Source organism: Erinaceus europaeus, chromosome 2 (genome assembly GCF_950295315.1).
Source record: "Erinaceus europaeus chromosome 2, mEriEur2.1, whole genome shotgun sequence".
Taxonomy (NCBI): domain Eukaryota; kingdom Metazoa; phylum Chordata; class Mammalia; order Eulipotyphla; family Erinaceidae; genus Erinaceus; species Erinaceus europaeus.
Window position 1 is genome coordinate 43,054,618 of NC_080163.1, and position 27,581 is coordinate 43,082,198.

A 27,581-nucleotide genomic window follows, 5' to 3' on the forward strand; every position below is an offset into this window, starting at 1 on the left:
TGGACCCAAGGTCATTGTGGGATGCAGAAGGTTGAAAGTCTGGCTTCTGTCATTGCTTCCCCGCTGAACATGGGCATTGACTAGTCGATTCATACTCCCAGTCTGCCTCTCTTTCCCTAGTAGGCTGGGTCTCTGGGGAAGTGGAGCTCCAGGACACATTGGTGGGGTTGTCTGTCCAGGGAGGTCTGGTTCGCATCATGCTAGCAACTGGAACCTGGTAGCTGAAAAGAAAGTTAACATACAAAGCCAAACAAATTGTTGAACAATTATGGACCTAAAGGCTGGATTAGTGCAGATGAAGTGTTGGGGGGGTCCTCCATTTTGTATAGCTAGTAGGCATATTTTAGTTATTATAGTTACATATTATATATGTAGCTATACTAGTTTTTTTTTTTCTCTGAGCCTGAAATCTGATATACAGGTTGATCCAAGTTATTGTCTGTGGAGGTGATGTCATGGCTGGAAAAGGGACAGAAAGCTGGATCAGGGAAGAGAGTAGCTCCCTAATATGGGGCAGGGTTATAAATATTGTTGACTGTAAACCCTATCAATTTGATTTGGTCTGAGGCCCATATTCAGCTTAGGAGCCTATGTGACTTCTGCATCCCTGTAGATCTGAGCTCACATTCTGGTCATGAATAGGAACCTAAGGAGAATAGGGCCTTTGGGTAGTAAGGAATCATGAGGGTGGGGCTCTCATGAATGTAATTAGTGCTTGTCAAATTTTTTTGTTTCTTTTGTTTTTGCCTCCAGGGTTATCACTGGGGTTTGGTGCCTGCACTATGAATCCACTGTCCCGGAGGCTATTTTTTCCCATTTTGTTGCCCTAGTTATTGCTGTCTGATAGGACAGAGAAATCAAAAGAGGAAGGGAAGATGGGGAGAGAAAAACAACTGCAGACCTGCTTCACCATTTGTGAAGTGATTTTCCTTGCAGGTGGGGATCTGGGGCTCAAACCAGGTTCCTTACTCAGGTCCTTGCACTTCCTGCCATATGCATTTAACCAGCTGAGCTACAGCCCAGCCTCCACTTGTCAAAAAACTTAATGCTTACTTCACAGTACTCAGAACATAGTGACAAATACTTAGACACAGAAATTGCCAGATTGACAAGCTCCTATTATCCAAACCTGCTTTGGTCTTTTAGAGGTAAAGGTCCTCTTGTTACTAAATTTATGTATAAATTACTCTATAATCTGCCAAGAAGTTTGACTTTTGACTAGATTGAATTTTAGTGTCTTAACATATTTGTGTTTTTCATCTTTATTTTTTTTTCAGATTGGGAGGCACTAGAGCTTTCCTTAGTGTCCTCTGACACTACTATGTGGTGCCAAGGCACATATCCTAACCAGGAAGCTCTCTTTGGATGAGCATTTCTAAGCCTCATGAAAATGGCCTCTGTGCTGTTCAGGTCTAGTTTATGGTGATGCTAGAGACTGAATTTGGGAGCCGGGTGGTAGTGCACCTGGTTGAGCACATGTTACAGCACTTAAGGACCTGGGTTTGAGCCTCTTGTCCCCACCTGCAGAGGGAAAGCTTTTTGAGTAGTGAAGCAGGACTGCAGGTCTCTCCCCCTTCCCTCTCAATTTATGGCTGTCTCTATCCAATAAATAAAAACTTTGAAAAAAATTTTAAAGATTGAATCTGCAGCCTCTAGATCCTCCAACATGTAAATCCAGTGCTATAACAAATTGAGCTATCTCCCTGGCCCAAAATCAGGGGGTTTAACATTCATTTCTTTATTGGGGATTAATGTTTTACAGTCTCGCCAGTAAGTACAATAGTTTGTACATGCATAACACTTCTGTTTTCCGCATAACAATACAACCCCCAATAGGTCCTCTGTCATCCTTTTCCAGGGCCTGTACTCTCCACCCCCACCCGTCTTTTACTTTGGTGCAATACACCAACTCTAGTTCAGGTTCTACTTATATTTTCTCTTCTGATTTTTTTTAACTTCTGCCTGAGAGTGAGATCATCCCATATTCATCCTTTTGTTTCTGACTTATTTCACTTAACATTTCTTCAAGCTCCATTCTAGATGGGCTGAAAAATGGTGAAACCACTATTTTTAATAGCTGAGTAGTATTCCATTGTATATATATATATATATATATATATACCACAACTTGTTCAGCCACTCATCTGTTGTCCTTAGGTATTAGGATTCCAACATAGGAATCTTTAGTGACATGGAATAGTATTAGTGGGGGACAGTCAAGCTAGGTGTTAATAATTACTGTGAGAAAGTATGATGAAGATAGAAAACAGAAATAGCACTGACTAGAAAGTCACATTTTTTTACTTGTCACATTTCAAGCTGCCAGGAAACATGACACAAGGCATGTTAAAACTTGGGAGGAAAATGATCCAGTAAAGTAAAATGGTGATTGGAGTAGGTTAAGAGATGAGCAGGGTACCAGGAGGTAGCACAGCAGGTTAAGCGCACATGGTGCCAAGTACAAGGACTGGAGTAAGGGTTCTGGTTAGAGCCCCTGGCTCCCCACCTGCGGGGGGGTTGCTTCAGAATCGGTGAAACAGGTCTGCAGCCTCCTCTCTGGATTTCTCTGTCCTATCCAATGACATCAATAACAATAAAAAAAACAAGGGCAACAGAAGGGAAAAAAAGCCTCTAGAAGCAGTGGATTCCTAATGCAGACATACTGAGCCCCAGCAATAACCCTGGAGATTAAAAAAAAAAGAACAGTCAGATTGAATCCTTTTAAGCCCAAGGAAGAGCTTTGAATAGAAGTAACCTATTGTAGGGAAACAAGTGGGGAATGTAAGATGCTTGGGGGGTGGGGGGCCTCAAACTGATAGTTGTGGATTTACATGTCTTAAATTTCTCATTTTAACCCCTAGCACTGCATGTGCCAACCAGTGATACTCTTGGCTCCTCCTTCTACTGAAAGGCTGTTGGCTTTTCTTTCTTTGGTGGGCAACCCTAGAGAGTACATTTATTAAAATTTAAAAGGCCATTTAAGGGGGAATTGGGTTCAGCTGGTAGAGTGCCACTATTCCAGAATGCATTAGGCCTCAGGTCTGATCCCAGGTACATGCTAATAGAGTGCTATGTATTTGGGTTTGTTTCTTCCTTGTGTAATGTAATTGGCTGGAGATGGTGTCAGCCTGGAACTTGCAAGTAGCCAGAAGTCCAGCCTTCTTTGCCTGAGTGCCTGTGTTGTGTGGTGACTGGATGCTGAGCAAGGAGGCAGTGACAGGGAACTGGTGCAGAACTGGAGCTTTTCCAGAGAAAGATGGAGTGGAGATTGGCTCTTTTCTGCGACTTGGACACACGTACATCTTAACCTTGCTAGTTAGCCTTCTCATGATCTGGCCAACTCTTACCCCTGATTTTCACTGGGATATGGTGACCCCAGCTAAGGCTTCCCAGGACCCTCTAGACTTGCTGCTGACTGCCACAATGTAAACGGGGGCTGAACTCCTGGTAACTGACTCACGAACTTTCTGGGCTAGTGCGTTCTTAATCATAGAAGATAATCGCTTATTTTACAGTATCTAGATATTTGTCTTTTACCCCTATATAAAGCCTTGAATTGTTTAAACCTGTTCCCAGTGTCCCTCAGTGAATCCTTTATGCACTGCAGTCAAGCCCCCTTTCTAAGCAGTTTCAATAAAATTTAGGATTGAACTCAGGACTTTCTGTTTTAATAGAGTCTAGTGCTTTATCCACTGAGCCAGTTCCCAGACCATTCAATTCCTAAAAAAAAAAAAAAAATTTTTTTTTGGTCTGGGGAAGTGTTTACTAGCTCCTCTCCCTGACCCCAAGGATGAATGTTGACTATAAGCCTGTAGTTAATTGGAGCACTTTGAAAATTCTTTGGTTTAGTTACCAGCAATTGGGGGACATTCATGGGCAAGGACAATCTAGAAGTATTATTTTCAACACATCGCAAACAGGCTCATAAAGAATTACTCCAGAGTCCTAGAGATACCTTACTGGATATGTTTCATGTCTTGTCACATAGGGCCCAAGTACCATGGCAGTGGAGGAAGCTCTGCTGAGTCATTCTGGGGATGGTGAGATAGCACACACTCAAAATCCTGGCCGCACACATACACGCACACACATGAAAACAAATTCTTGCACACCCTATAAAATCTCTACCAAGTGTTGATGTGGCTGAAAACTTGAGCCTAGAATTTATTTTTCATATAAATTTCAAACTTTTACATGGGCTTTAGTGAATATACTTTTATAGGAATGTAATTATCAAGTGAACTGGAACTGAGAGATGAGTTCTGATCAGGTCACACACCCACTGGACTAATAGACTCAGATATGGAAAATGACAAGAATGAACAAAACAGGGCAAATAGTTCAGGAAGTAACTATTAATACTTAAACGAGGTCACAAGAAATATGCAATCACCCTCCTGGCTTCTCAGTATGTGGCAGCTAAAACCACATCAGAAAGAAAATTTGTGAGAAAACCATCTGAATCAAGTTCGGAATTCACTACTAGACATGTTTCTTACAAGCCAATTCTGGTTGGATTTTTGGCTACCTGGAACCAAGAATAATAACCTTTCTTTTCATGTTAGATCTAGAGATTGATGAGAATTAAGAGTATAATTCATGAAAATCAATCTCAAAGAAGAAAAAAAGCGATCAAAATATTTTAAATGTTTATTTTTTCTTAAAAAAATCCAGAATGAATCAAGAGAATTAAGGATACAGGTGCCTGACAGGCAAGAAGATAGCTAAGTATGCCTTAGGCAAGTTAGGCAGCCATATTACCTTTCTTTTTTTCAAAGCTATACTTAACATAAATAGATGTTTACATTGTACACTGATCTAACTTCCATTGCTCTACTCTTAACATGGCACAGCTGGCTTGCCTTGCAAGGCCTCAGGTTAAGAATCCCATGTAGACATAGGCTAGTACTGTAGTACTCAACTAATCAGGAGCTCATCTTTAGTCTTGTTTCAGATCTATGGCTAACTACCTTCATCGTAATGTTTAAGATGGACTCACCCTTGAAAATATAACTACCTCTGGCACAAAGCAATGTTAAGTCTTCATAGTGATTAATAAATCATCTTTCCTTTTTACATGCAGTTGAAAAAACGACAAGCTAGAGACAAAACATTGTGAACTTTGTACTGTTGGAATTTCTCAATAAATGATCATTAGCTAACAGTCACTAAATTTACACATTAAGGAAATTATATATAGAATACTGCAAAAACACAGTAAAAGACTCAAGTTTGCCCATCTTTGCTCAGAAGTCCCTTCACTCCCAAGCATCATAGTTGTGTTCTCCTTTCTGCTTCAAAATTTACAGCTTTTACTGTTTCTCTTCCTTTTGATCCTCCTTTTGTTCCCCAGAGCCAGAACTTCCAGCGCCTTCTCGTTCAGATGCCATCTATTAAGAAAATATTTGAGAACCACCCAGATTCAGTGTTAAGGCTGACATTTTGTATTCTAAATAAGTAAAAATGAAAGACGTGCTGTCTATTCCATCTCCCTACCCCCACCACTCTTACATTACTGATGGTTTCTTCTATTCATTTACTGAGAGGTTAATGGTTTACAGTATAGTTGACACACTGGTAGAGTTTCTTTTCTTTTTACCAGAACACTGTTCAGCTCTGGCTTATGGCACTGTGGGGGACTGAACCTGGGACTTGAGCCTCAGGCATGGAAGTCTCTTTGCACAACCACTATGCCATACCCCCTCTTCCCTTTCAGAATTTACTTTACCATGATGAAGTCTACAAACAAAACATTCTCACACCCAACTTAGGTCCTCTTCTACCATCATGCACCAGGACCTCCAAAGCTGCTCCTCCCTCAGGTGTCCTCTGCTTTGGTGCATTACACTCATCACTAGTGGTTTTTTTTTTTTTTAATGGTCTTTTACATTCTTCCAAAGTAAAGAAGGGGGATTTCCAATTCCATTATCTTTAAGCTATAAAAATGGCTATGCAGAAATTCACTAATGACAATAATCAAAAGTTTCACCAAGATCAAGTTAGGAGTGATGTATCCATATGCCCACGTACCTTTTTGTATGCCATTTCAAAGAGTTTCAATGATGCTTGCTGAAGGGAAGATGCTGCTTGTCTTATGCTTTCTCCTGTTTCACTATCTTTTCGAGCCAGAAGCTCCCTCATTTTGGAAATCTCTTCTTTTAGTTTGTTGCACTTTAAGACAAGACAAAATCATTTGGGCGGAGGTTATGCAAAAAGAGTCATGCCTGAGGCTCCAAAGTCCCAGGTTAAATCCCCCGCACCACCATAAGCCAGAGCTGAATAGTGCTCTGGTTAAAATAAAAAACAAAATCATTAACCCTCCAGGTTTCATTCAGTACATGAAGCAACAGATTCTCTCCTCTGTCTCCCCCTTTCTTCTGTATTTCTGGCGGTCTCTATCGAATACAATTTTTTAAATTTTATTATTTATTAATTTATTTTTTAGATTTATTTATTCCCTTTTGTTGCCCTTGTTTTATTGTTGTTGTTCTTGATGTCGTTGTTAGGACAGAGAGAAATGGAGAGGGGAAGACAGAGAAGGGGAGAGAAAGACACCTGCAGACCTGCTTCACCACCTGTTAAGCTACTCCTCTACAAGTGGGGAGCTGGGGGCTCAAACCGGGATCCTTACGCCAGTCCTTGCGCTTTGCGCCATGTGCGCTTAACCCGCTATGTTACCGCCAGGCTCCCTATCCAATAATTTTTTTAAAAATTAATATTACATTGGTAATTACCTCTCAACTTTCTGAGAGGTAATTAAAAGATGTATTTACCTCATCAGCAGGCAGTTGGTCCTTGAACTCCTCCATCTTGGTTTCTGTGTCATGAATGATTCCTTCAGCCATATTAACTGCTTCAACTCGTTCCTAAGAAATCAGAAATGTGATATCAAAATAAAACTTCTCAATCATATGGGTAGAGTATAAGGAAAAAACTGGTTTGAGGCAGGCTTCCAGCTAGATTCTGAAACATGAGTTTTGATGTGGAGAGATAAAGAAAAAGAAAGGCAATTCACATATAAATTATCTCCCAGCTGAAAAGTAAAAAATTACCTTCTTTCGCCTGTCTTCCTCAGCATATTTCTCTGCATTTTTAACCATATTTTCAATATCATCTTTGCTTAAACCACCAGAAGACTGGATCACAACTACAAAGAAAAGGAAGCATATTAATATAGCACTCCCTGTTATCTGCTCAGAACAGCCAATATTGATAGCAGTTATGAAAATTTGAAGGCACCAGCTAGACAGCTCACCTGAATAGTGTGCCTGCTTTGTCATGCACATGACTCAGGTTATAGCCAGCCCCCACAGCATTAGGGGTGCAGTAAAATTTTGCCTCTGTGGTACATAGGATTGTTGTGGACCTGGAGCAGCAAAGCCCCAGCAACACCAAAATAAAACAAAAAAAGCCCATTACACAGCTACTCAAATGTCAGCATCCAGACTTAGTACTTGCCTGTTCTGATAATAAATACTTTGTGTGAATAACTGAGGAGAAAGGTGGCATAAGAGTTGCTTTTTCCTCAGGCTGGGTAAAAGATAAGAACAGCCCAGATAGGTCTAGCTTCCAAGAGGCATGTTCAAGGTTCCTTAAAGTAATTTAAGTACTTACTCTGTTGCTCACGTCCCGTGCCCTTATCTTTGGCAGAAACATGTACAATCCCATTGGCATCAATGTCAAATGTAACTTCAATCTGAGGGACTCCACGAGGGGCTGGGGGAATTCCAACCTAAAATAGATAAATGTCCAGAGTAAATGCCTGTTTTGTATTAATGTAGTATACAGGTGGTACCTGCATTTGAATAGTTTTACCTGAAAGCTTTGCCTGTACCATAGGAGTTCACCAAGTAGAATAAATTAGATTTCCTCTCATTCACTTACATCCCCACCTATATACAACTGTTAGTTACTTGCTAGAGCAAACTTTGATATGTGCTTAAAAAATTTTAGGCAGCAATTAGATAAAGTACAATTCTTTATAAAATTTAGTCCAACTGTGGTCTGGGAGGTGGCGCAGCGATAAAGCTTTGGACTCCCAAGCAGGAGGTCCTGAGTTTGATCCCTGGCAGCACATGTGCCAGAGTGATATCTGGTTCTCTCTCTCATCTTTCTCATTAACAAAATTATTCCAGTTATGACAGCATCTCCCCAGACAGTAACCTGGGTCCACCTGCATGTTAGACGTCAGGCTCAGGCAAAAACTAGTAAAATCACGGGCCCCTAGAACATATCTAAAATAGACCTACTAGCTTTTCCCATAACAGAGACCCCAAATCTTCATTTGCAATATTCTTGCCTTTAGGTTTATGATTAGTCAACAATTTTTTATGCTTTATATATTAACTCTTTTTCAGCCACCAGTTTCCAGATGTTATCATGATGCCAACCTGACTCCTCTGGGTCCAATACTCCCACCAGAGGGATAAAGAATAGCAAAGTTATCAAGGGAGGGAATGGGATACTGAGTTCTGGTGGTGGGAACTGTACCCCTCTTATCCTGTCAATATTTCCATTTTATAAATAAAAATATTTATAATTTAATTTGTTTAATTAAGTGTGTTAGTAGTTTCTGTCAGCCTGAAGTTCCACAGAAGACTTGATAGGTCGCTGCTAGAACCCTTGCAAGAGGCATAAAAAAAAGGGGGAATGGGAGAACAATATTAAAGATTTCTGATACCTACCAAAGTAAACTGTCCAAGAAGTTTGTTATCTCCAGCCATCTCTCTCTCACCCTGACACACTTTAATCTCCACTTGTGTCTGTCCATCAGCAGCTGTAGAAAACACCTAAAAAGGATACTTTCTGAAATAGCAGTCTGATTATATACTGTTACCCAAACAAAAATTTACATCTTAACATTAGAACTGTCTTAATGTACACTATGTTCAGAACAAAGACTTGAATTTTTGCAAAGAAAAAAGTTTTATTTATTATTATTTTTTTAAAAAGATTTTTATTTATGAGAAAGATAGGAGATAGAGAGAAAGAACCAGACATCACTCTGGTACATGTGCTGCTGGGGACCAAACTCAGGACCTCATGCTTGCATTACACCACCTCCCGGACCACGGAATGAAAAAATTAGCATCAGCACAGTATAAAGATATATCATTAGCTCAGAAAAGCCGCCCCCCCCCCCCACCATGAGAAGCTAAAAAGTGAATGATGCTTATATTAGGGAAATGAGTCTGATAGGACATATATTTTGTGCTCAGTCACAGGAAGTCATCACATACTTCAGAATGATGTGTTGACAATACATCACTGCACAAATGTTTATCAGAAAGATCTCACAATTGGAAAAGTCAGAAAATAATGGAGACCTTTAAAAATCATTGTTGGCCGAGGCAAACGCTAGAAGAATTGTTGGCCGACAGGTAAGACACTTTTCCAGAATGACAAGGAAAAAAAAACCAATAGAAAACATTTTTTAACAGATTATTTATTTATTTAATTAATTATCTCTAGGGTTATCGTTGGGACTTGGTGCCTGTACTATGAATCTACTGCTCCTGGAGGCTATTTTTTCCCTTTGGTTGCCTTTGTTCACCATTGTTGCTGTTATAGCTGTTGTTGGATAGGACAGAGAGAAATCGAGAGGAGGGGAAGACAGAAAGACACCTGCAGACCTGCTTCACCGCTTGTGAAGCGACCCCCCTGCAGGTGGGGAGCTGGGGGCTCTAACCAAGACCTGTATGCCGGTCCTTGAGCTTTGTGCCATGTGTGCTTAATCTGCTGCACTACTGCCTGGCCCTGAGACAAGTTTCTTACTACCCATAGTCAGTATGGATTACAAAAAGGAAACTTTTAAGAAAGGCTCAGAGAAACGGATATAGTCCCATCACTCAAAATATAGCCAACATCTCTGACAAAATAGTGAGGAGGTGGCTCTTACCTGGCTTTTCTTGGTTGGAATAGTGGTGTTTCTGTTAATAAGTTTGGTAAAGACACCTCCCAGAGTCTCAATACCAAGAGAGAGAGGAGTGACATCTAAGAGCAGGACATCTGTGACATCACCAGCCAATACACCTCCCTGAATGGCAGCACCAATGGCCACAGCTTCATCGGGGTTAACAGCTTTACTTGGGGCTCTGCCGAAGAGCTCCTGCACAGTCTGCTGAACCTGAACACCAAGAAGGGGAAAAAAACAAAAAACAAAAACTGTCAGACACTACTTAGGACAACTGCCTGAGAGAACATGTCTATTCTTATTCTAAAACTACAGTAAATGTCAAGGCTTCTGGTCCAACAAAGTTCCTTAAATTAAACTTTTAGAAATAGTGTACAAGTCAAAGGAACCTGGAAGTTGTAGTCTATACATGACTAATTGATCAGCAGCAGTGGTAATTCAGTTAAGACTGGTCTCCTATTCCTAATGTTTATTTCCTAGAAAAAGCAGCTTTTTGCATTTTAAGTTGCTCTAGTATCCAATGTTGACTTTTATGTAGCACTTACGGTAACTATTATTAATGTATAAATTCTAGCAACTCCAAGGGAATTAGTGTACTAAAACCAGCAGGTGCTTAAGTCTCTTAGCTCATTCATTTGAAAGAAGGCCAATGGGGTATTATAGCATTGCGTTGCTTTGTCCAGCTATTAACTTGGCACTTTTCCCTTTCTTTAGTTTACTAGCTTACGAAAACTGGCATACCTTACAACCCCACTGGACAAATAATTGTGGAAGGTTGTCATACAACCATAAAAGGGTAATTTTTTTTTCTTTAAAGAAAAAATTTTTTTTCTTGGACAGAGATAGAAATTGAGAAGGGAGGAGGGGGTGAGAGAAGGAAAGAGAGAAGCCTGCAGCGCTGCTCCACTACTTGTGAAGTTTTCTCCCTGCATACAGGGGACCAGGGACTTAAACCTGGGTCCTGTGCTTAAGCAGGTGTGCTACCACCTAGCCACAAAAATGCTAATTCTTAAAGAGAAACAAAATACAGAGAACTTTATATATTTTAACTTTTTGTATTGCAATTTCAATCAGACAACTGCTGAACATCACTTTTCTTCAGAGCTTCTATTCTTGCTCTAGCTGGTGCACTACTATTGTGATTACTGAAATCTTTCCATGAGAAAAAAACCTAAAAATGTATTGTGTTAAAACAGTGCCCAGGTGGTGGTGCACCTGGTTAAGTACTTGGATTACCAAGCACAAGGACCTGGGTTCAAACCCCTGCTTCCCACCTGCAGGGCTGATGCTTATCCAGTGGTATCTTTATTTCCCCCTTCTCTATCTCCATCCATACTCCCAATTTCTCTGTCCTATCTAATAAGACAATTACGGGAATAAAAGCCCCAGGGAATGGTGGATTCATAGTACTGGCACCAAGTCCAGCAATAATCCCATTTTCAATAAAATAATGTTTTCTGTGGATGTAACTTTAGAGTTCTTGATTTGTCTAGCTATTTTTTGTGACTGAAGCTTGTTAAGATTACTCCTTTTTTAGTTTTGTCATTCACAGGCCTTATTTGGACCCATACCAAAGCAGTTAAGCCTCTCCTATGCAATCTCCTCACAATAAGCTGAAGCCTTAATGCAATACTTCAACACCATGATCACCACCCAGAGACCAACTGAATCCAGGGCCACCCCTGCTGGTTTCTATTCTAAGTTTCCAGGGGTGTTGGGCCTTATCTGGGTTAGACACAGGTAGACAGACCAACAGGTCTCTTAGGTGAACAAGAAACCTTTATGTGATACCCAGGTATTGTGCCTACACTCTTGGAGACAGGGTCAGGGCTTACAGAGTAAATCCCAGAAGTGTGAAGATTTGCTTCTTCTTGACACTCAAGACTCTACGCATCTTTGTCCATTTTTATACTAAAAGTGGGGAGGTGTTGGGGGACCTGTCTTACTTGGTAAGCAAGATGGACCATGAGACATAGACATTGGGCAACAATGCTGTGGTGCATGCCACACGGCTAGCCAACCTTCCCCTTTGTGCTTATTTTGGTGCCTTGGTTTTTATGTACTTAGTAAATCTGTGGTGTTGATAAACCCGAACAAAAGATGGTAGAAGTTTAAGCTGGTCCTTGTGCTTTGCGCCATGTGTGCTTAACCCGCTGCACTACGCCCAGCCCAATTTAAAAAAATATTTATTCCCTTTCTTTGTCCCCCTTTTTATTGCAGTTATTATTGATGTCGTCGGTTGGATAGGACAGAAAGAAATGGGGAGGAGGAGTCGGGCTGTAGCACATGGGATTAAGCACAGGTGGTGCAAAGAGCAAGGACCAGCATTAAGGATCCCGGTTTGAGCCCCTGTGCTCCCCACCTGCAGGGGAGTTGCTTCACAAGTGGTGAAGCAGGTCTGCAGGTGTCTCTCTCCCCACCTGTCTCCATTTCTCTCTGTCCTATCCAACAACGACGACAATAACTACAACAGAAAAAAGAAATGGGAGAGGGAAAGATACCTGCAGACCTGCTTTCACTGCTTGTGAAGTGACTCCTCTACAGGTGGAGAGCAGGGGGCTTGAACCTGGATCTTTATGCTAGTCCTTTTGCTTCGTGCCTTCTGTGCTTAACCTGCTGTGCTACTGCCTGAGACTACCTTGCCCAGCCCAAGTTTTAAATTTTTTACAGTACCAGGAAAAAAAAAATGCTACTTAAATATCAAAAGTACCTGAGATTATCTTATCAGAAGGATGTCCTCCTAACCTAAAGCCTCCCCCCCCTCAAGTTTGCTCTGTGTTTATTTTCTAAGCTCATATACTCAAAAGGAAGAAACCAAGGAAATATCAAGGTCCAATGTAATTCTACTCAGGTGGCAAAACAACAAAAACATCTTCAACAGATCTGTGCTCAGTACTAATTTTCCACACATCTGTATTTTCAGAATGATGTGTTGATGAATAAAATGCATCACTGCACAAATCTTCATTGAAGATACACAAGCAGAAACTTCCAACAGTATGCTGCAGACGTGTCAAAAATCGCTCATAGGTGCTAATATTAAGACTTAAAAACATGTATTCCCTTTTGTTGCCCTTGTTTTATTGTTGTAGCCATTATTGTTGTTGATGTTGTCGTTGTTGGATAGGACAGAGAGAAAATGGAGAGAGGTGGGGAAGACAGAGAAAGATAGACACCCGCAGACCTGCTTCACCGCCTGTAAAGTGACCCCCCCCTTGGGGGTCACAAGTTTTAGGTTGGTCCTTGCGCTTTGCGCCACATATACTTAACCTGCTGTGCTACCACCCGACTCCCCAGTACTAAGATAAAAAAAAGATTTTATTTACTAATGAGGAATATAGGAGAGAGAAAGTATCAGACATCACTGACACAGGTACTGCTGGGGATCGAACTCAGGACCTCATACTTGAGAGTCCAAAACGTTATCACTGCCGCCACCTCCCAGACCACTAGTACTAAGATTTAAAAAAATAAGAGAGAGAGACCTGCTCCAAGTCAGTGCTTTTAATACATTCCCTTCTCTGCCACACCTCCTCAGGCTGACATCATTCATATGCTAACAGTCCCAAAGTCCTGTTGGGGGGTCATAACAAATTAAACTTCTGTCATAAAAAATTTAAAAAATCCCTCGGGAGTTGGGTGGTAGCGCAGCCAGTTAAGCGCAAGGTGGTGCAAAGCCCAAGGACCAGCGTAAAGGGCCTGGTTCAAGTGGTCTGGGAGGTGGCGCAGTGGATAAAGCACTGGAAAAAAAAAAAAAAAAAGATTTAAAAAAATATTTATTTTCCCTTTTGTTGCCCTTGTTTTTATTGATGTTGTTATTGTTGGATAGGACAGAGAAATGGAGAGGAGAGGGAGACAGAGAAGGGTAGAGAAAGATAGACACCTGCAGACCCGCTTCACCTCCTGTGAAGCGACTCCCCTCAAGTGGGGAGCCGGGGGCTTGAACCAGGATCCTTATGCAGGTCCTTGTGCTTGGCGCCACCTGTGCTTAACCTGCTGTGCTACCACCCGACTCCCAGTACTAAGATTTTTTAAACTATCTCTGACCCTGAACTTAAAATTTGAGAATGAAATGCAAGTTTCTTGTTAATATTTCAAAGACATTCTACCCTTCCTAATTCTTTTTCTTAGACTTAAAGAGACTGAAAATAACTCTTTAGAGGGCTATCTTCACTCTCCCCTACCCCCAAAGATGGTGTAAAAAAATACAGCATACCATCCCTCTGTACAACGTAAGAAATTTCCCAAGAAAACAGAATTTGCCACCCTCTTGGCTCTCCACGTATGCCAAGAATTCCCCCAAGTTCATACCTTGGGCATCCTAGTCATGCCACCAACAAGAATCACTTCTCCTATGTCACTCTTGCTGACTTCTGCATCTTGCATGGCTTTTTGGCATGGGGCAATGGTCCTCCTGATAAGATCAGTGACAATTCCCTCAAATTGAGCACGGGTAAGCTTCATATTCAAATGCTTAGGTCCAGAAGCATCCATTGTAAGATATGGCAAGTTGATGTCAGTCTGCAAAGGAAGCAGGGAAAGTTCTTCAGTTAAGACTATATTCTATGATAGGAAGACTTTGAAAGAAACAGAGAGGGTCAGTGTTAAGCTCTACACATTCCATCATCCCCATGAATTAAACTAATTTTATGTGAGATACACAATGCTTGCCCCCACTGGCATTTTAAAACTCTTTGGAATGGTGAAAGTGCACATGTGAGGTTCTGGTGGAGGCAGCGGCTAAGCAGCACTGCAAGTAGATGGTGTGGTGGTACCCTGAGTTTAGTTACCAGTGATAACTTAGTCAAGATCTGTAGAGAACAAAGACTATGGCAAGAATGTCCTTAGACACTCTTCTTCAGGTACTCATGACATTTAAATACTTAATAGTGAAAGTTAACACAACCTTCCTTATAAACTGTGATACCGGGTATTGTTTAAATAACATGGTTGGATAGTGGAAACAGTGTGGTGGCAGATGTATGCAGGACGCATGCCTTGTTTTACTCCCTGGCACCAGTAGCCAGTGTTGTGGTTTATATGTGCTATTCAATTCCGCAGCTACTAACCACATATAGTCAGGCTCTTGAAATTATGGCTGGTACAAACAGGGAATGGGTTTAAATTTAATTTTAAATATGCATATGTGACTACTGTGTTATTGTAGTTCTGTATACTGCAGAGTTAATGGTAATCTCAAAAACCGCAGGACTCTGAATCCTCCAAAGTCAGTTCATAAACTTGTCTCTTCCCTCAAGTCCAACCAGTTATCTTTCCACCATTTATTCCAAGATCTACTACCAACATTTTGCCACTTTACTCTGGTTGCACTTACCACAAGATACCTGCCCCACTTATCCCAAACTCTACTGCACCTCAGTCAGACAGCTTTTCACAAACATAATTCCTGCCATGGTAACTATGACTTTCTTAAATAATTTGTATCCATTTATTTCAGGGAAAACATCAAATCCTACATGTATGGCTTCTAGAGGAAAAACTGCAAAGGCATAAAGCCCCAGTGAGTATTCTGGTTTCATTGTTCACTTTCTAGATTGGTCATCCAAATAATTAAACAAAAGATTAATAATAGATGTCTTGAATTATATGGAAGCAACAGCTCCTCTAATATTCCTAATGCTAGGCTAGATTTGAATACCAGCATCTTTAAGGCAAGTATAGACACCTGCAGTTCAACTTCACTTGTGAAGCTTTCTCCCTGCAGTTGGGGACTAGGGGATTGAACCTGGGTCCTTGCACACTGTAGTGTGTGCACTTAAACAGAAGTGCCACCTGGTTTAACAGATTTTAAAAAATGGTAGTGACAGACATCTGCAGCACTGTTCACCACTTATGAATCTTTCCCTCTCCAGGTGGGGAAAAGGAGCTTGCGTACTATAATGTGAGCACTTAACCAGGTGCACCACTGCCTGGCCCCGGTTTAGCAGATTTCTTATCCACGGAACAGTATTTCAAAATTGATGAGTTAAGATTTCTACCACCAGGAAACTAAAAGGATTACACTGAAATTCTACCAATTATAATATGCTTCTCAAACCTAGCCCAAAAGATCCACCAATAGCATTTGAATCTGTTCTCATCTCACCTGCACTGATGAAGAGAGTTCACATTTAGCCTTTTCAGCAGCTTCTCGAACCCTTTGAAGTGCCATGTTATCTTTGGTCAAATCAACCCCTGTCTACAAGACAAATATACATGTTATTAGAGGAATAATATTTAAAATATAGTCAAGTTGTGACACAAAGTAAAGCAATTCCTTTATAAAAAACATGATTTATTACTTCACTTTTAAAAATCTACAGAAAATGCTCATTATGAAAAAGATATCTGTGCTTTGAGTTACATGGCTGAAATGTCATTTTACCTATCTATAGGATTTCAGCTACGGAAGGAAAAGATTTTAGCTAAAATAATGGAGTTCCCTTCCTAAAACTGCAGAAATGTTATATTCCTCTGATCTGCTTGTTCCTGACCTGAAACTACATTAGAATCATTCTATTCATGAGACAAAAATGTAATTACATCAGTCTTATTAAAGAAGGAAAAATCTAAACAAATCTAATAGTAATTTGAATTAACAATGTTAAAATATCTCAAAGTCTACATGTTAACCACACTGGTAACTAACCTCTCTCTTGAACTCCTTTACAATGTGTTGTAATAAAGCCTGGTCAAAGTCTTCACCACCTAAGAAAGTGTCTCCATTGGTAGACTTCACTTCAAAAACTCCTTTCTGAATTTCCAGGACAGAAATATCAAAAGTTCCACCACCTAAATCATATACAGCAATGCTAGGGGGAAAAAAAGGGAGGGGGTTTAACTTAAACAACCATTATTTGGCATTTCTTCTAAAGTATAATTATGAAATATGGCAACATACTAGGTGATGTGGGTTAACATACAATCCAGTTACAAAACACAATTAAAACCAAACTTTTGTTCACTGCAGGAGCTTCTTAAAAAAAAAAAAAATCTCTTTTGTTGCCCATGCTGTTTTATTGATGTAGTTATTGATGCACAAGGGCTTTTTCTATCTACATGATTCTGCTGCTCCCAGCACTGCTTCCCCATTCCCTCCCTTCCCTTTCAATATCAAGAGACTGAAGAGAGACATCACAACAGAATGACTGGTAAGCTTTCCCTGTGCATGGTGCTTCCATCTCCTATGTGGTGCTGGGGTTCAAGACAAGGTCACTGAATGCGATAAAATATATTCTATTTCTTGGGTAACTTATCTCTCCTCTGGTTTCTGGTAAAAAAAAAAAAAAGAGGGGTGGGGGTAGATAGTTCCAGGTTCAATCCCCCACACCACAATAAGCCAGAGCTGTGCAGTGCTCTGATATTTGCCTCTGTGTCTTTCTCTCTCTGCATCTCTCTCAAAAATAAAGTAAATAAAATACAACAAAAAAAAAACAACCACACAAAACAAAAACAAAATGAGGATGAAATGGAGAGGAAGAGATGGAATTGGGTTTAAGCTCTCAGTCCCCACATGCAGGAGGGGAAGCCTCACAATTGGTGAAGTAGTACTGTCAGCATCTTTCTACTTTTCTTTCTGTATCAAAGCAAACAACAGCATCGCTCGATTGTTCAAGTTACCCACTTGTGCTCATGCTCAAAGTCCCCATGTATGGTAATGTATGCACTCTACTGAGTGAGCCACAACACCACCCCAATAAAACCCTATTTATTGCCCCTTTTGATGCCCTTGTCATCTTTTTTATTGTTGTTGTAGCTATTATTGTTATTGATGTCGTTGTTGGATAGGACAGAGAGAAATGGAGAGGAGGGGAAGACGGGGGGTGGGGGAGAGAGGAAGACACCTGCAGACCTGCTTCACTGCCTGTGAAGGGACTCCCCTGCAGGTGGGGAGCTGTGGGCTCAAACCGGGATCCTTACACCGATCCTTGCGCTTTGCGCCACATGCGCTTAACCTGCTGCGCTATTGCCCGATCCCCAATAAAATCCTATTTTAAGGTTGGGGGAGATAGCATAATGGTTATGCAAACAGACTCTCATACCTGAGGCTCTTAAGTCCCAGGTTCAATCCCCTGCACCATCATAAGCCAGAGCTGAGTAGTGCTCTGGTGCTTGTGTGTGTGTCTGTATCTCTCTCAAAAATAAAGTAACAATAAAAAAAAAAAAAACTTTAAAAACTTCGGTAGCACACCTTGCAGAGTGCACACATTACCATGTGCAAGGTCTGGGTTCAAGGCCTTGTTCCTTCCCCTCAAGCATCATGAGCAGTTTATGCAATGCTGTAGGTATCTATTTTAGCTCCCCTGCCTCTCTGTCCTGTCATATAAAATTATTAAAAAAATAATCAGGAGGTCCAATAAAATTATTAAAAATAATCAGGAGGTCTGGAGAACACAGTATCCCAAGACAAACTAAAGAGAAAAGTAAATGGGTGTAAAAGAAATAGCAGGGCTGGGTGGTGGCTTGCTTGGTTGAGCACACACATTACCATGTGCAAGGACCCAAGTTAAAGACCCCACTCCACAACTGAAAGGGGGAAAACTTCATGAAGCAGGCCTGAAGGTATTGGTCTCTCTCTATTCTCCTCTTTTTGTGTATAAACATCTGACCATTCAGTTGCTTTTAGGGTTGTTTTTTTCCCCTCCAGGGTTACTGCTGGGGCTTGGTGTTGGCACTATGAATCCACTGCTCCTGGGGGCCATTTTTCATTTTTACTGGGTAGGACAGAAATTGAGAGGGGAAGGGGAGATAGGGAGACAGAGAAACACCTGCTTCACCGGTTGTTAAGTGACTCCCCTGCAGATGGGGAGCCAGGGGTTTGAACCCAGTTCCTTGGGCTTTGTATTATGTGTGCTTAACAGTAAGACATTGTCCCTCCTCAATTTCTCTGTCCTACCAAATATAAGAAAACAAACAAACCCCACCTTGATAGGTAGATTTATAGTGCTAGCACCAAGCCCCTCTCCTGGGGTGTGTGCACAAACATGGGGGGGGGATATAATAGCATACACCCAAATTATAAACTCATGAAAATACATTAATAAAATGAACTTAAAATGAGGTAAAAAAGAATCAAAGCAGTACATATGTTTTTTCCTCACCACAGCACTACTCTGCTCTGGCTTAATGTGGCACTAAGAAACTTAAATGATAATTCCAAGTTCTTATAAATCTAGAGAGGAGTTTAATGCACAGACTTACATTTTGTCTTCTGATTTGTCTAGACCATAGGCCAGAGCAGCAGCGGTGGGCTCATTAATCACTCGGAGAACATTTAATCCAGCTATCTGACCAGCATCCTTAGTGGCCTAGAGAAAATAAAAATTCCTTAAGAAGAGTACTTATTGGGGGTTGGGCGGTGGCGCAGTGGGTTAAGCACATGTAGCACGAAGCGCAGGGACCGGAGTAAGGATCTCGGTTCGAGCCCCCGGCTCCCCACCTGCAGGGGAGTCGCTTCACAGGCAGTGAAGCAGGTCTGCAGGTATCTATTCCCCCCCCCCCGTCTTCCTCCCCTCTCTCCATTTCTCTGTCCTATCCAACAACGAACAACATCAACAATGGCAATAATAATAACCACGATGAGGCTACAACAAGGGCAACAAAAAGGGGGGAAAAATGGCCTCCAGGACCGGTGGCTTCATGGTGCAGGCACCGAGCCCAACAATAACCCTGGAGGGGGAAAAAAAAAGGTACTTATTGAACTTACCTGTCTCTGTGAGTCATTGAAATAAGCTGGGACGGTGATCACAGCATTTTTTGCTGTATGACCTAAGTAATTTTCTGAAAAAGAAGAATGAAGATCAAGCATGGGACTGTGTCAGATGAAACAGACAGAACCACTAACAATATTCTCGTTTCAAGACAGTTTTTCCACACGTGACCTAACATGTAGAGACTTTGTAGGGAAATACTTCCAGTTACAGACACTGGTTGAGGGCTGGGTGGCTTACTCAGCAAAGCATATGCATTATAATGTGCAGGGAGCTTGCCTCAATCCAGTGGTCCCCACAGTGCAGGGCAGAGCTTGCAAAGTGGTGGAACAGTGCCAATGTTTCCCCTCTCCCTTTCTATAGGCAAAAATGTGTGTGTGTCAACAAAGAACCCTGAATCCACTTTTAGCTAAGTCCTAAAAGCCAGTTATCTGATACTTATTATTTAACTTTTACTATATAATGCTATTTTTTAGGGAGTCGGGTGGTAGTGCAGCAGGTTAAGCACAGGTGGAGCAAAGCACAAGGACCAGTGTAAGAATCCCGGTTTGAGACCCTGGTTCCCTGTCTGCAGGTCTCCTCCCCTCTCTCCATTTCTGTCCTATCCAACAACGACAACATCAGTAACAACAATAAAAACAACAATAAAAAACAAGGGTAACAAAAAAGAATATTAAAAAAATCTTTAAATAAAAATTAAAAGAATGCTATTAAAAAAATTTCATTACGTATTTTTTTTTTCTTAGATAGAAGGAGAAAGAGAGAGAGAGAGAGAGAACCAGACATCACTCTGGTACATGTGCTGCCGGGGATTGAACTCAGGACCTCACGCTTGAGAATCCAACGCTTCATCCACTGCACCACCTCCCGGACCACCGTTACATATTTTTTTACCTTTATTTTGTTTGATATGACAGAGACATTTATAGGGTTGAAGGAGATGGGGGAGGAGAAAGATAAGACATCTGCAAACCTGCTTCAACACTTGTGAAGCTTTCCCTGCAAGTGGGGACAGGGGGCTTGAACGCAGGTCCTCTGCACACTGTAATGTGTACACTTAAACAGGCGCACCACCACCTGGATCCAGAGATATTCTACTGGAGGGGGGGGGGGAACTTGCACAAGGTTTGGCATAAGGATCCTGGTTCCAGCCCCCAGCTCCCCACCTGCCTGTGGGTGGGGGTCAGTTTCCACATGCGGTGAATTAAGTCTGCAGCTGTCTATCTCTCTCTCAATTTCTCACTGTCCTATCCAACAACAGCAGCAATGGCAACAATAACAACAATGGCAACACAATGGGAAAAATAGCCTCCAGGAGCAGTAGATTCGTAGTGCAGGTGATAACCCCGGAGGCAAAAAATAAATGAATAAAATAAAATAAATCGGGGTAGACAGCATAATGATTATGCAAAGAGACCCTTAAGCTTGAGGGTCTGAAGTCTCAGGTCAATCCCCTGCAGCACTATAAGCCAGAGCTGAATAGTGCTCTTGTTAAAAAAAAAAAGTTGAGGGTGGTAGCCTGGGCTCCCCACCTGCAGGGGAGTTGCTTCACAAGCAGTGAAGCAGGTCTACAGGTGTCTTATCTTTCTCTCCCCCTCCTCCATTTCTCTGTGTTCTATCCAGTAAGAACGACATCAATAATAACTACAACAAAGGCAACAAAAGGGAATAACTAAAAAAACAAAACAACAAAAAGACAAGTTTTCCTAAAGGAAAACTTCCAAGATTAATTCAGTAAGGACAAGTGCATTTTAACAAAGTTTTGCCTTTAGAAGTTATCAAGAGCTCATTCAAAGGACACTGAGTGTGGAAGTTAATGACCTCAGAAGAATTTTCCCAGTTCCAAAATGTTCCGGATGTGAAGGAAACCTCACCTGCAGTTTCTTTCATCTTCATCAACACAAATGCTCCAATCTGACTTGGCGAATAGAGCTTTCCATGAGCTTCAACCCAGGCATCACCATTGGAGGCACGGACAATTTTAAAAGGAACATTTTTACTGAAAGATAAGATAGCATAATGGTTATGCAAACAGACTCTCACGTCTGAGGCTCCATAGTCCCAGGTTCAATCCCTCACACCACCATAAGCCAGAGATGAACAGTGCTCTGGTGTTTGTCTGCATCTCTCTTAAAATTAGTGAGGCATGGTGCTCCAGGAATACTACTGAAAAGACTCATCTGTGTATTCTTGGGCAAATAAATATACCTTTGTATAGTCACTCACATGTCTTTCTGAACTTCAGAGTCATCATATCGCCGCCCAATGAGACGCTTGGTGGCATAGAATGTGTTGTTTGGGTTGGTCACTGCCTGTCGTTTGGCTGGCATGCCAACAAGTCGTTCACCATCTGCAGTAAAGGCCACAACTGATGGAGTGGTTCTAGCACCTTCAGCATTCTCCAGCACCTAAAATGCCCAAACACAGAAAATGAGGTCAATCGCACTCATTATCCCCTCTCCCCTTTTGCTTTTATTAACCAGAGCACTGATCAGCTCTGGCTTATGGCACTGTGGGGATTGAATCCAGGACTTCAGAGCCTCAGGCATGAGTCTCTTTGTATGACCATTTACTACCTACCTTCGCCCCCGCCCCCTTAAAAATTTTTTTTTGGATACAGACAGCCAGAAATCAAAAGGGAAGGGGGAGATAGGGAGAGAGACAGAGACACCTGCAACACTGCTTCACCACTTGCAAAGCTTTCCCCCTGCAGGTGGGGACCAGGGGCTCAAATCAAGGTCCCTGTGCATTATAAAATGTACACTCAACCAGGTACACCACCACCCAGCCCCCTACCCATTATCTCTATAATCAACCAAGACAAGAGTGTACACACATTACAATGTGCAAAGAAGTCGGTTCAAGCTCTTGGTCCCCACTTGGGTGGGGCAAGAGGAGAGGAGCTCTATAAATGGTGAAGCAATGTTGTAGCAACTGCTCTCACTATGAAAAGGAAAAAAGAAAGGCCATCATAGGAATTGGATTATTCATTTTGAAGGTACTGTGCCCCAGTGACAAGCCTAGTGGCAAAAAACAAAGAATAACACTTTCCTATTGTATTTACTGTTGACTGTAAAACATTAATCCCCCAATAAATAAAAACTTTCATCCTTTACTTTGAAAACTTATGACTGTAGGCAAAATGGGAGAAATAAATGTTGGCCAGTTTTCATAGTTGATTCTCGTGCATGAAGAATTAAAATTTTACAATCATGGGTAGATAGCATAATGGCTATGCCAAGTTACATGCTTTGAGGCGCCAAAGTGCAAGGTAAAATCCCCTGCACCACCATAAGTCAGAGCTGAGCAGTGCTCTGATTAAAAAAACCTTACAATTCTGTGATGGCTACAACTCTCAGGCATTTTGGAAAAAAAGCTAAAGGAGCTAAGCAGTAGGACAACAGCATCATGTACTCTAATCTTGCAAAGAACCCAATAAGGAAAATTCCATAAACAGACTAAGAAGACCTCACTAAGACTATAATCTTCCATAGCAGAGCTGCTACACACTTCACTTAGGATGTGCCCCATGCCTTATACAAAGCTTCATTTTTTTTTTTTTGTAAGCTGGTCTAACCCACAGGAACTTGATTAAATTATCAATACCTCGAGTCACTAATAGGTATTAAGGGTAGTGCACTTTAGACTAAGAGGATACACGTAAATGCTGAGAAACACATTAACAACAAACAATTAAGCAGGAAAGTTCACCTTTAAAGAGTCTTAAAAAGTTCAAACTAAAAGGGGGGAGGAGAGAGAGAACAGTAGTTATGCAAGATTCCCATGCTTCCATGCCAGAGGCTCCATGGTTCTATGTTCAATCCTGGCACCACCTTAAACCAAAGGTGGGAAGTGTTCTGGTAAAACAAAGCCAGAAATAACCACCATTTATTTGTGGCCTGGGAGGTGGAGCCATGGCTAGAGCACTGAACTTAAAAGTGTGACGTTCCAAATTCAACCCCCCTCCTCATGTACCAAAGTGATGTGTTGTTTCTCTTAACAAATAATTTTTTGTTTCTCATTAAGTCAGAAAATTGAACTGCGTACTTGCTACCACTACTTATGCCAGATCTTCCAACCACACTCACCTTTGCTTGTTTACCTTCCATGACTGCCACACAGGAGTTGGTGGTTCCCAAATCAATACCAACAACTGCTCCCTTGATTGCTTCTGATCTGTAAAACATTTAAAATATGGGAGTTGGGTGGTAGCACAGCGGGCTAAGCGCATGTAGTGCAAAGCACAAGGACTGGCGTAAAAATCCTAGTTTGAGCCCCCGGCTCCCCACCTGCAGGGGAGTCGCTTCACAATCAGTGAAGCCGGTTTGCAGGTGTCTTCCTCTCCTCTCTCCATTTCTCTGTCCTATCCAACAATGACAACATCAGTAATAATAACTACAACAATAAAAAACAAGGGCAACAAGAGAGAGTAAATATTAAAAAAGAAAAATCTAAAATGCTGTTATCCCAATAGCAGTCTGTAAAATGACTAGGTTATCTGACACAGTAATAGCAACATGTTATATAGTCTTTAAATATTTACAGTGTAATTTTTCTAAGAATAACCACAGATATATTATTACCAGTATGATTCCATCATTCCTGGTAAGTTTCTCTCTATTTTTTCTGATAAGAGGAGCAGAGACAGAAATAGGGAGAGAGAGAGAAAAAAAAAGCATCATTTCCCACCTCTTGTGAAGCTCCCTCCCATGACAGGTAGGGCCCGGGGAGCTTGAGTTTGAGTTGCCACTACCGGGCATGGCAATGTGAACTCTATATGGTGAGCCCCACCCCCCAATTATCACTGGGGATGCACACCTTAACAATTCTTCCCATACTGGTAGCATAATCATTATGCTATCTACCCCTGCCCTTAAGGTATGTTTTACATAAGAAAAGAAATAGTTAAACTTACGCATAATCCCTTCTTGATACAATTCTGAAGGCCTCATGACTAAGGCCCTTCCAGCCATCCTAAAAAAGAAAAGCAATTACATTATACAAATTTAAGCAGGTTCATTCCCATTCTTTTGAGTATACACAAAAAGTCAAGAGACTTTCCTTCTACTAATGAAATGGTTATGGTATACAGAGTATACTGTGTTGAAAAGTATTTCAAGTATCCAGAGTGATATGGTAACTATGACAGCAACAGTGCCCAGCACTACCCCAAAACCAGAGCTGAGCACTATTTTCAGTAAATAAAACATGTCCAGCTGGGAAGATAGCTCAATTGGCAGAAATTGGTTCTTTTATTCCCAGGTCTCTTGATTTAAGCCCAAGCATTGCAGGCATCAGTGTGGTGCTCTGGCTTCTCTCATTTTCACATTCTATGTGAAAGGCTCTCTAATCTGGAACTCAGAGAAAATTACAAATTACACAATAGTGCCCCTATAGTGGATTAAAATAATGGAATTTACTGTCATCTACCTCAAGAAAATGTACCCCTTTGACAACAAAAATCTTGTAAATGAACAGCTCCTCACTAAGATGATACTGGAATTGAAAAAAATAACACGATAGGGTCTCTTCACCTTGGCACTCCCCCCAACACCACCAAATAATTTATCTCGAGAAAGTGAATGTCCTGGTCTGGGATGTGGTGCAGTTGGACTCAAGTGTAAAGTCCTGAATTCTATCCCCAGCAGCACATGTATCAGAGTGATGTCCTGTTCTTTCTCTCTCCTATCTTTCTCATGAATAAATAAAATCTTAAAAAAAAAAAGAGAGAAACAGAGGCACTGTTCAGTTCTGTTACAAGGTGGTGTTGGGGACTGTACCTATGGCTTCAAGATACAAACTGGTGTTCTAACAGATTGAGCTCTCTCTCGGGCACTGCACTAGAGTTAAAAACAGTATTTGGGTGATCCGGGAGGTGGCGCAGTGGCTAAGGCACTGGACTCTCAAGTATGAGGTCGTGAGATCAATCCCCGGCAGCACATGTACCAGAGTGATGGCTGGTTCTTTCTCATGAATAAATTCTTTAAATAAATAAATAAAAAACCCAGTATTTGCTAGGAGGTGTGTGTGTGTGTGGGGGGGTTTTGACTGTTTTGTGCATTGTAGGATGCTTAGCCACATCCCAGGCCTCAACCACTAGAGGTCAACTGGCCTTAGAAGCTGCACAGCAAAGCTGTGAGAATTTTATCCAGACAGGAAATGTCCTCCAGGAAGGCAAACTGTCCAAATTGAGAACCAGTGCTACACTACAAGACTGCTCAGATGTCTCGACTTCACTGCCTGGAACAATGGCACCTTAGTCCTACAAACTTGTATACTGCAGTCACTAAAATACTTTTCTTGACCTTATCAAGTAATTCTGTGTAATTACTTTACATATATCTTTAAAAAGTGGCCTCTAACTAGTCAAAGGTTTTTGTTAAAAATCTACTCCATGGCGCAGGGGAGATAGCATAATGGTTATGCTAACAGACTCTCATGCCTGAGCTCCTAAATCCCAGGTTCAATCCCCTGCACCACAAGCCAGAGCTGAGCAGTGCTCTGGTGTTTCTCTTTGCATTTCTCTCAAAACAAAAAAAACCCAAAACCTACTCTAGCAGCCATGCAAGTGGTACAGTGGCTAACTACAGTGCTAAACTTAACAAGCCTGAGTTCTTCTGTTCAGTACCAGCAGTGCATGTGCTATGGTGGTGCTCTAGCTTTCTTTCTCCTCAATCTTTGACAGATCTTAAAAAAAGAAAAGAAAAAAAAAATCATTATCCTCAGGATACTCCCAAGCCTTCCTTTAATTCTGCATGACTTTACACAACTTCTGTTCTCCGTTATGTTTTGAGTCTTGAGAATCAGCGGTCGCTAACTGGCCCTCACCTGCCCGACATACATGTTTGTAAAGTAACATAGCAGGTCAAACAACAATCTTAAAACCAAAGGTTCTGGAGAACTTGATAAATGTTCTTAAACAATAAAGTAGGGAGTCTGATGGATAACCTGCTATTTAGGTGCTCTTCTTCCTGCCTTTCATCACGGCCACGGGGGTCTTAATTTTGCTGGAAGAAAGAACAAGTGTCCTTCGACTCGTGGGCGTTTTGGTGAATTTTAACTAAAATAGCGTTTCTCTCCCCAACAGACTACTTCTCCCGTGCCGCCAAGCCAAGCCTGCCTAAATCTGACACAGGACCACGCTCCGTTACTTCTTGGAGAAGACCGGGACCACAAAGGGGTGTGACTCAGCAAGGCCCGAGAGGTGCAGGTAAAAAAAGAAAAAAAAAACAAAAAACAAACCAAACCCTGTACTAGGTTTTGAGCCGACCGCGCCGATGGCTGGAGACCCGTTACCTCTCTCCCTCCCGATTCCTCGCGGACAATTATGACCCCGAAGGACGCGGCCTGCCCCACGGAGGCCCAAGGCCGTGAGCCCCTCGGCGGAGGCCAGGCAGCTCCTTACCTGGTGGCGGGTGGCCGCGGGGCCCCGGGAGGCTGCAGCGCCCACGAGGCGGGCTGCTGCGGTTCGGCTGGCGCTTATCATGGCGGCGAGATGGCGGGGAAACCGGCAGTAGACAGGCGGTCCGAGAGCCGGGAGCTGCGCAGCAGCACCCTGGTAGCAGCGCTTCTGGAAGTCTCCAACCACGTGGGATGGAGGCGGGGGCTGGTCACTGAGACCCAGAGGCCCGCTCTTCCGCTGAGGCACCTGCCGCTCTGCCTGAGCAGAGACGGCCTTGTCCTTCCCTCTCGGAGACTGCGCGAACAGATGAAAGTCTCTTTTAGTATGTCAGAGAAAAAAGATACGTTCTCTCGTCCTGTCTGCCGCAGGTCTGGGATCAGTGAGAAGCGAGAGTGCTAAGAGAGGTAGGAAGGCATTATTTTGGACAACTCGGGCCCTCGGCGGAAGGAAAGACTCAAGGTCGCACGGGATAAATTGCGAACCGAATCGTCTTCTTGCGTCAGTTGCTGAGGGCGGGGCCTATTGCACCGCCTGCAGGCAATCGATGAAGGTCCCC

The 27,581-nt window shown here is 41.9% G+C and overlaps 1 protein-coding gene, 2 long non-coding RNA genes and 2 other non-coding genes across 5 annotated transcripts in view; 2 read left to right on the forward strand and 3 right to left on the reverse strand.

The window, feature by feature from the left end:
• The window catches only part of LOC132534613 (uncharacterized), a 27,754-nt gene extending 19,199 nt beyond the window's left edge, over positions 1-8,555 (forward strand). The window contains exons 2-3 of the long non-coding RNA XR_009546331.1: positions 3,989-4,040; positions 8,365-8,555. This is a non-coding gene — a long non-coding RNA (uncharacterized LOC132534613). The remainder of the gene's footprint in view (positions 1-3,988; positions 4,041-8,364) is intronic.
• The window catches only part of LOC132534612 (uncharacterized), a 46,375-nt gene extending 19,545 nt beyond the window's left edge, over positions 1-26,830 (forward strand). The window contains exons 2-3 of the long non-coding RNA XR_009546327.1: positions 15,372-15,434; positions 26,711-26,830. This is a non-coding gene — a long non-coding RNA (uncharacterized LOC132534612). The remainder of the gene's footprint in view (positions 1-15,371; positions 15,435-26,710) is intronic.
• HSPA9 (heat shock protein family A (Hsp70) member 9) lies at positions 4,135-27,456 on the reverse strand. The gene is made up of 17 exons (XM_007517551.3): positions 27,029-27,456; positions 24,539-24,597; positions 23,712-23,799; positions 21,850-22,031; positions 21,498-21,622; positions 19,620-19,693; positions 19,115-19,221; positions 16,563-16,725; positions 16,020-16,112; positions 14,225-14,434; positions 9,899-10,126; positions 8,685-8,789; positions 7,615-7,732; positions 7,053-7,147; positions 6,774-6,866; positions 6,031-6,171; positions 4,135-5,390 (listed from the first exon to the last, which is right to left on the reverse strand). The coding sequence occupies exons 1-17, from the start codon at positions 27,107-27,109 to the stop codon at positions 5,313-5,315; spliced, it is 2,040 nt and encodes a 679-aa protein (XP_007517613.1). The 5' UTR covers positions 27,110-27,456; the 3' UTR covers positions 4,135-5,312.
• On the reverse strand, positions 9,210-9,273 carry LOC132537339 (small nucleolar RNA SNORD63). Its single transcript, XR_009548787.1, has one exon. It is a non-coding gene; the product is annotated as a small nucleolar RNA SNORD63 (small nucleolar RNA).
• Positions 12,798-12,871, reverse strand: LOC132537338 (small nucleolar RNA SNORD63). Its single transcript, XR_009548786.1, has one exon. It is a non-coding gene; the product is annotated as a small nucleolar RNA SNORD63 (small nucleolar RNA).
• Positions 27,457-27,581: the final 125 nt, after the last annotated feature.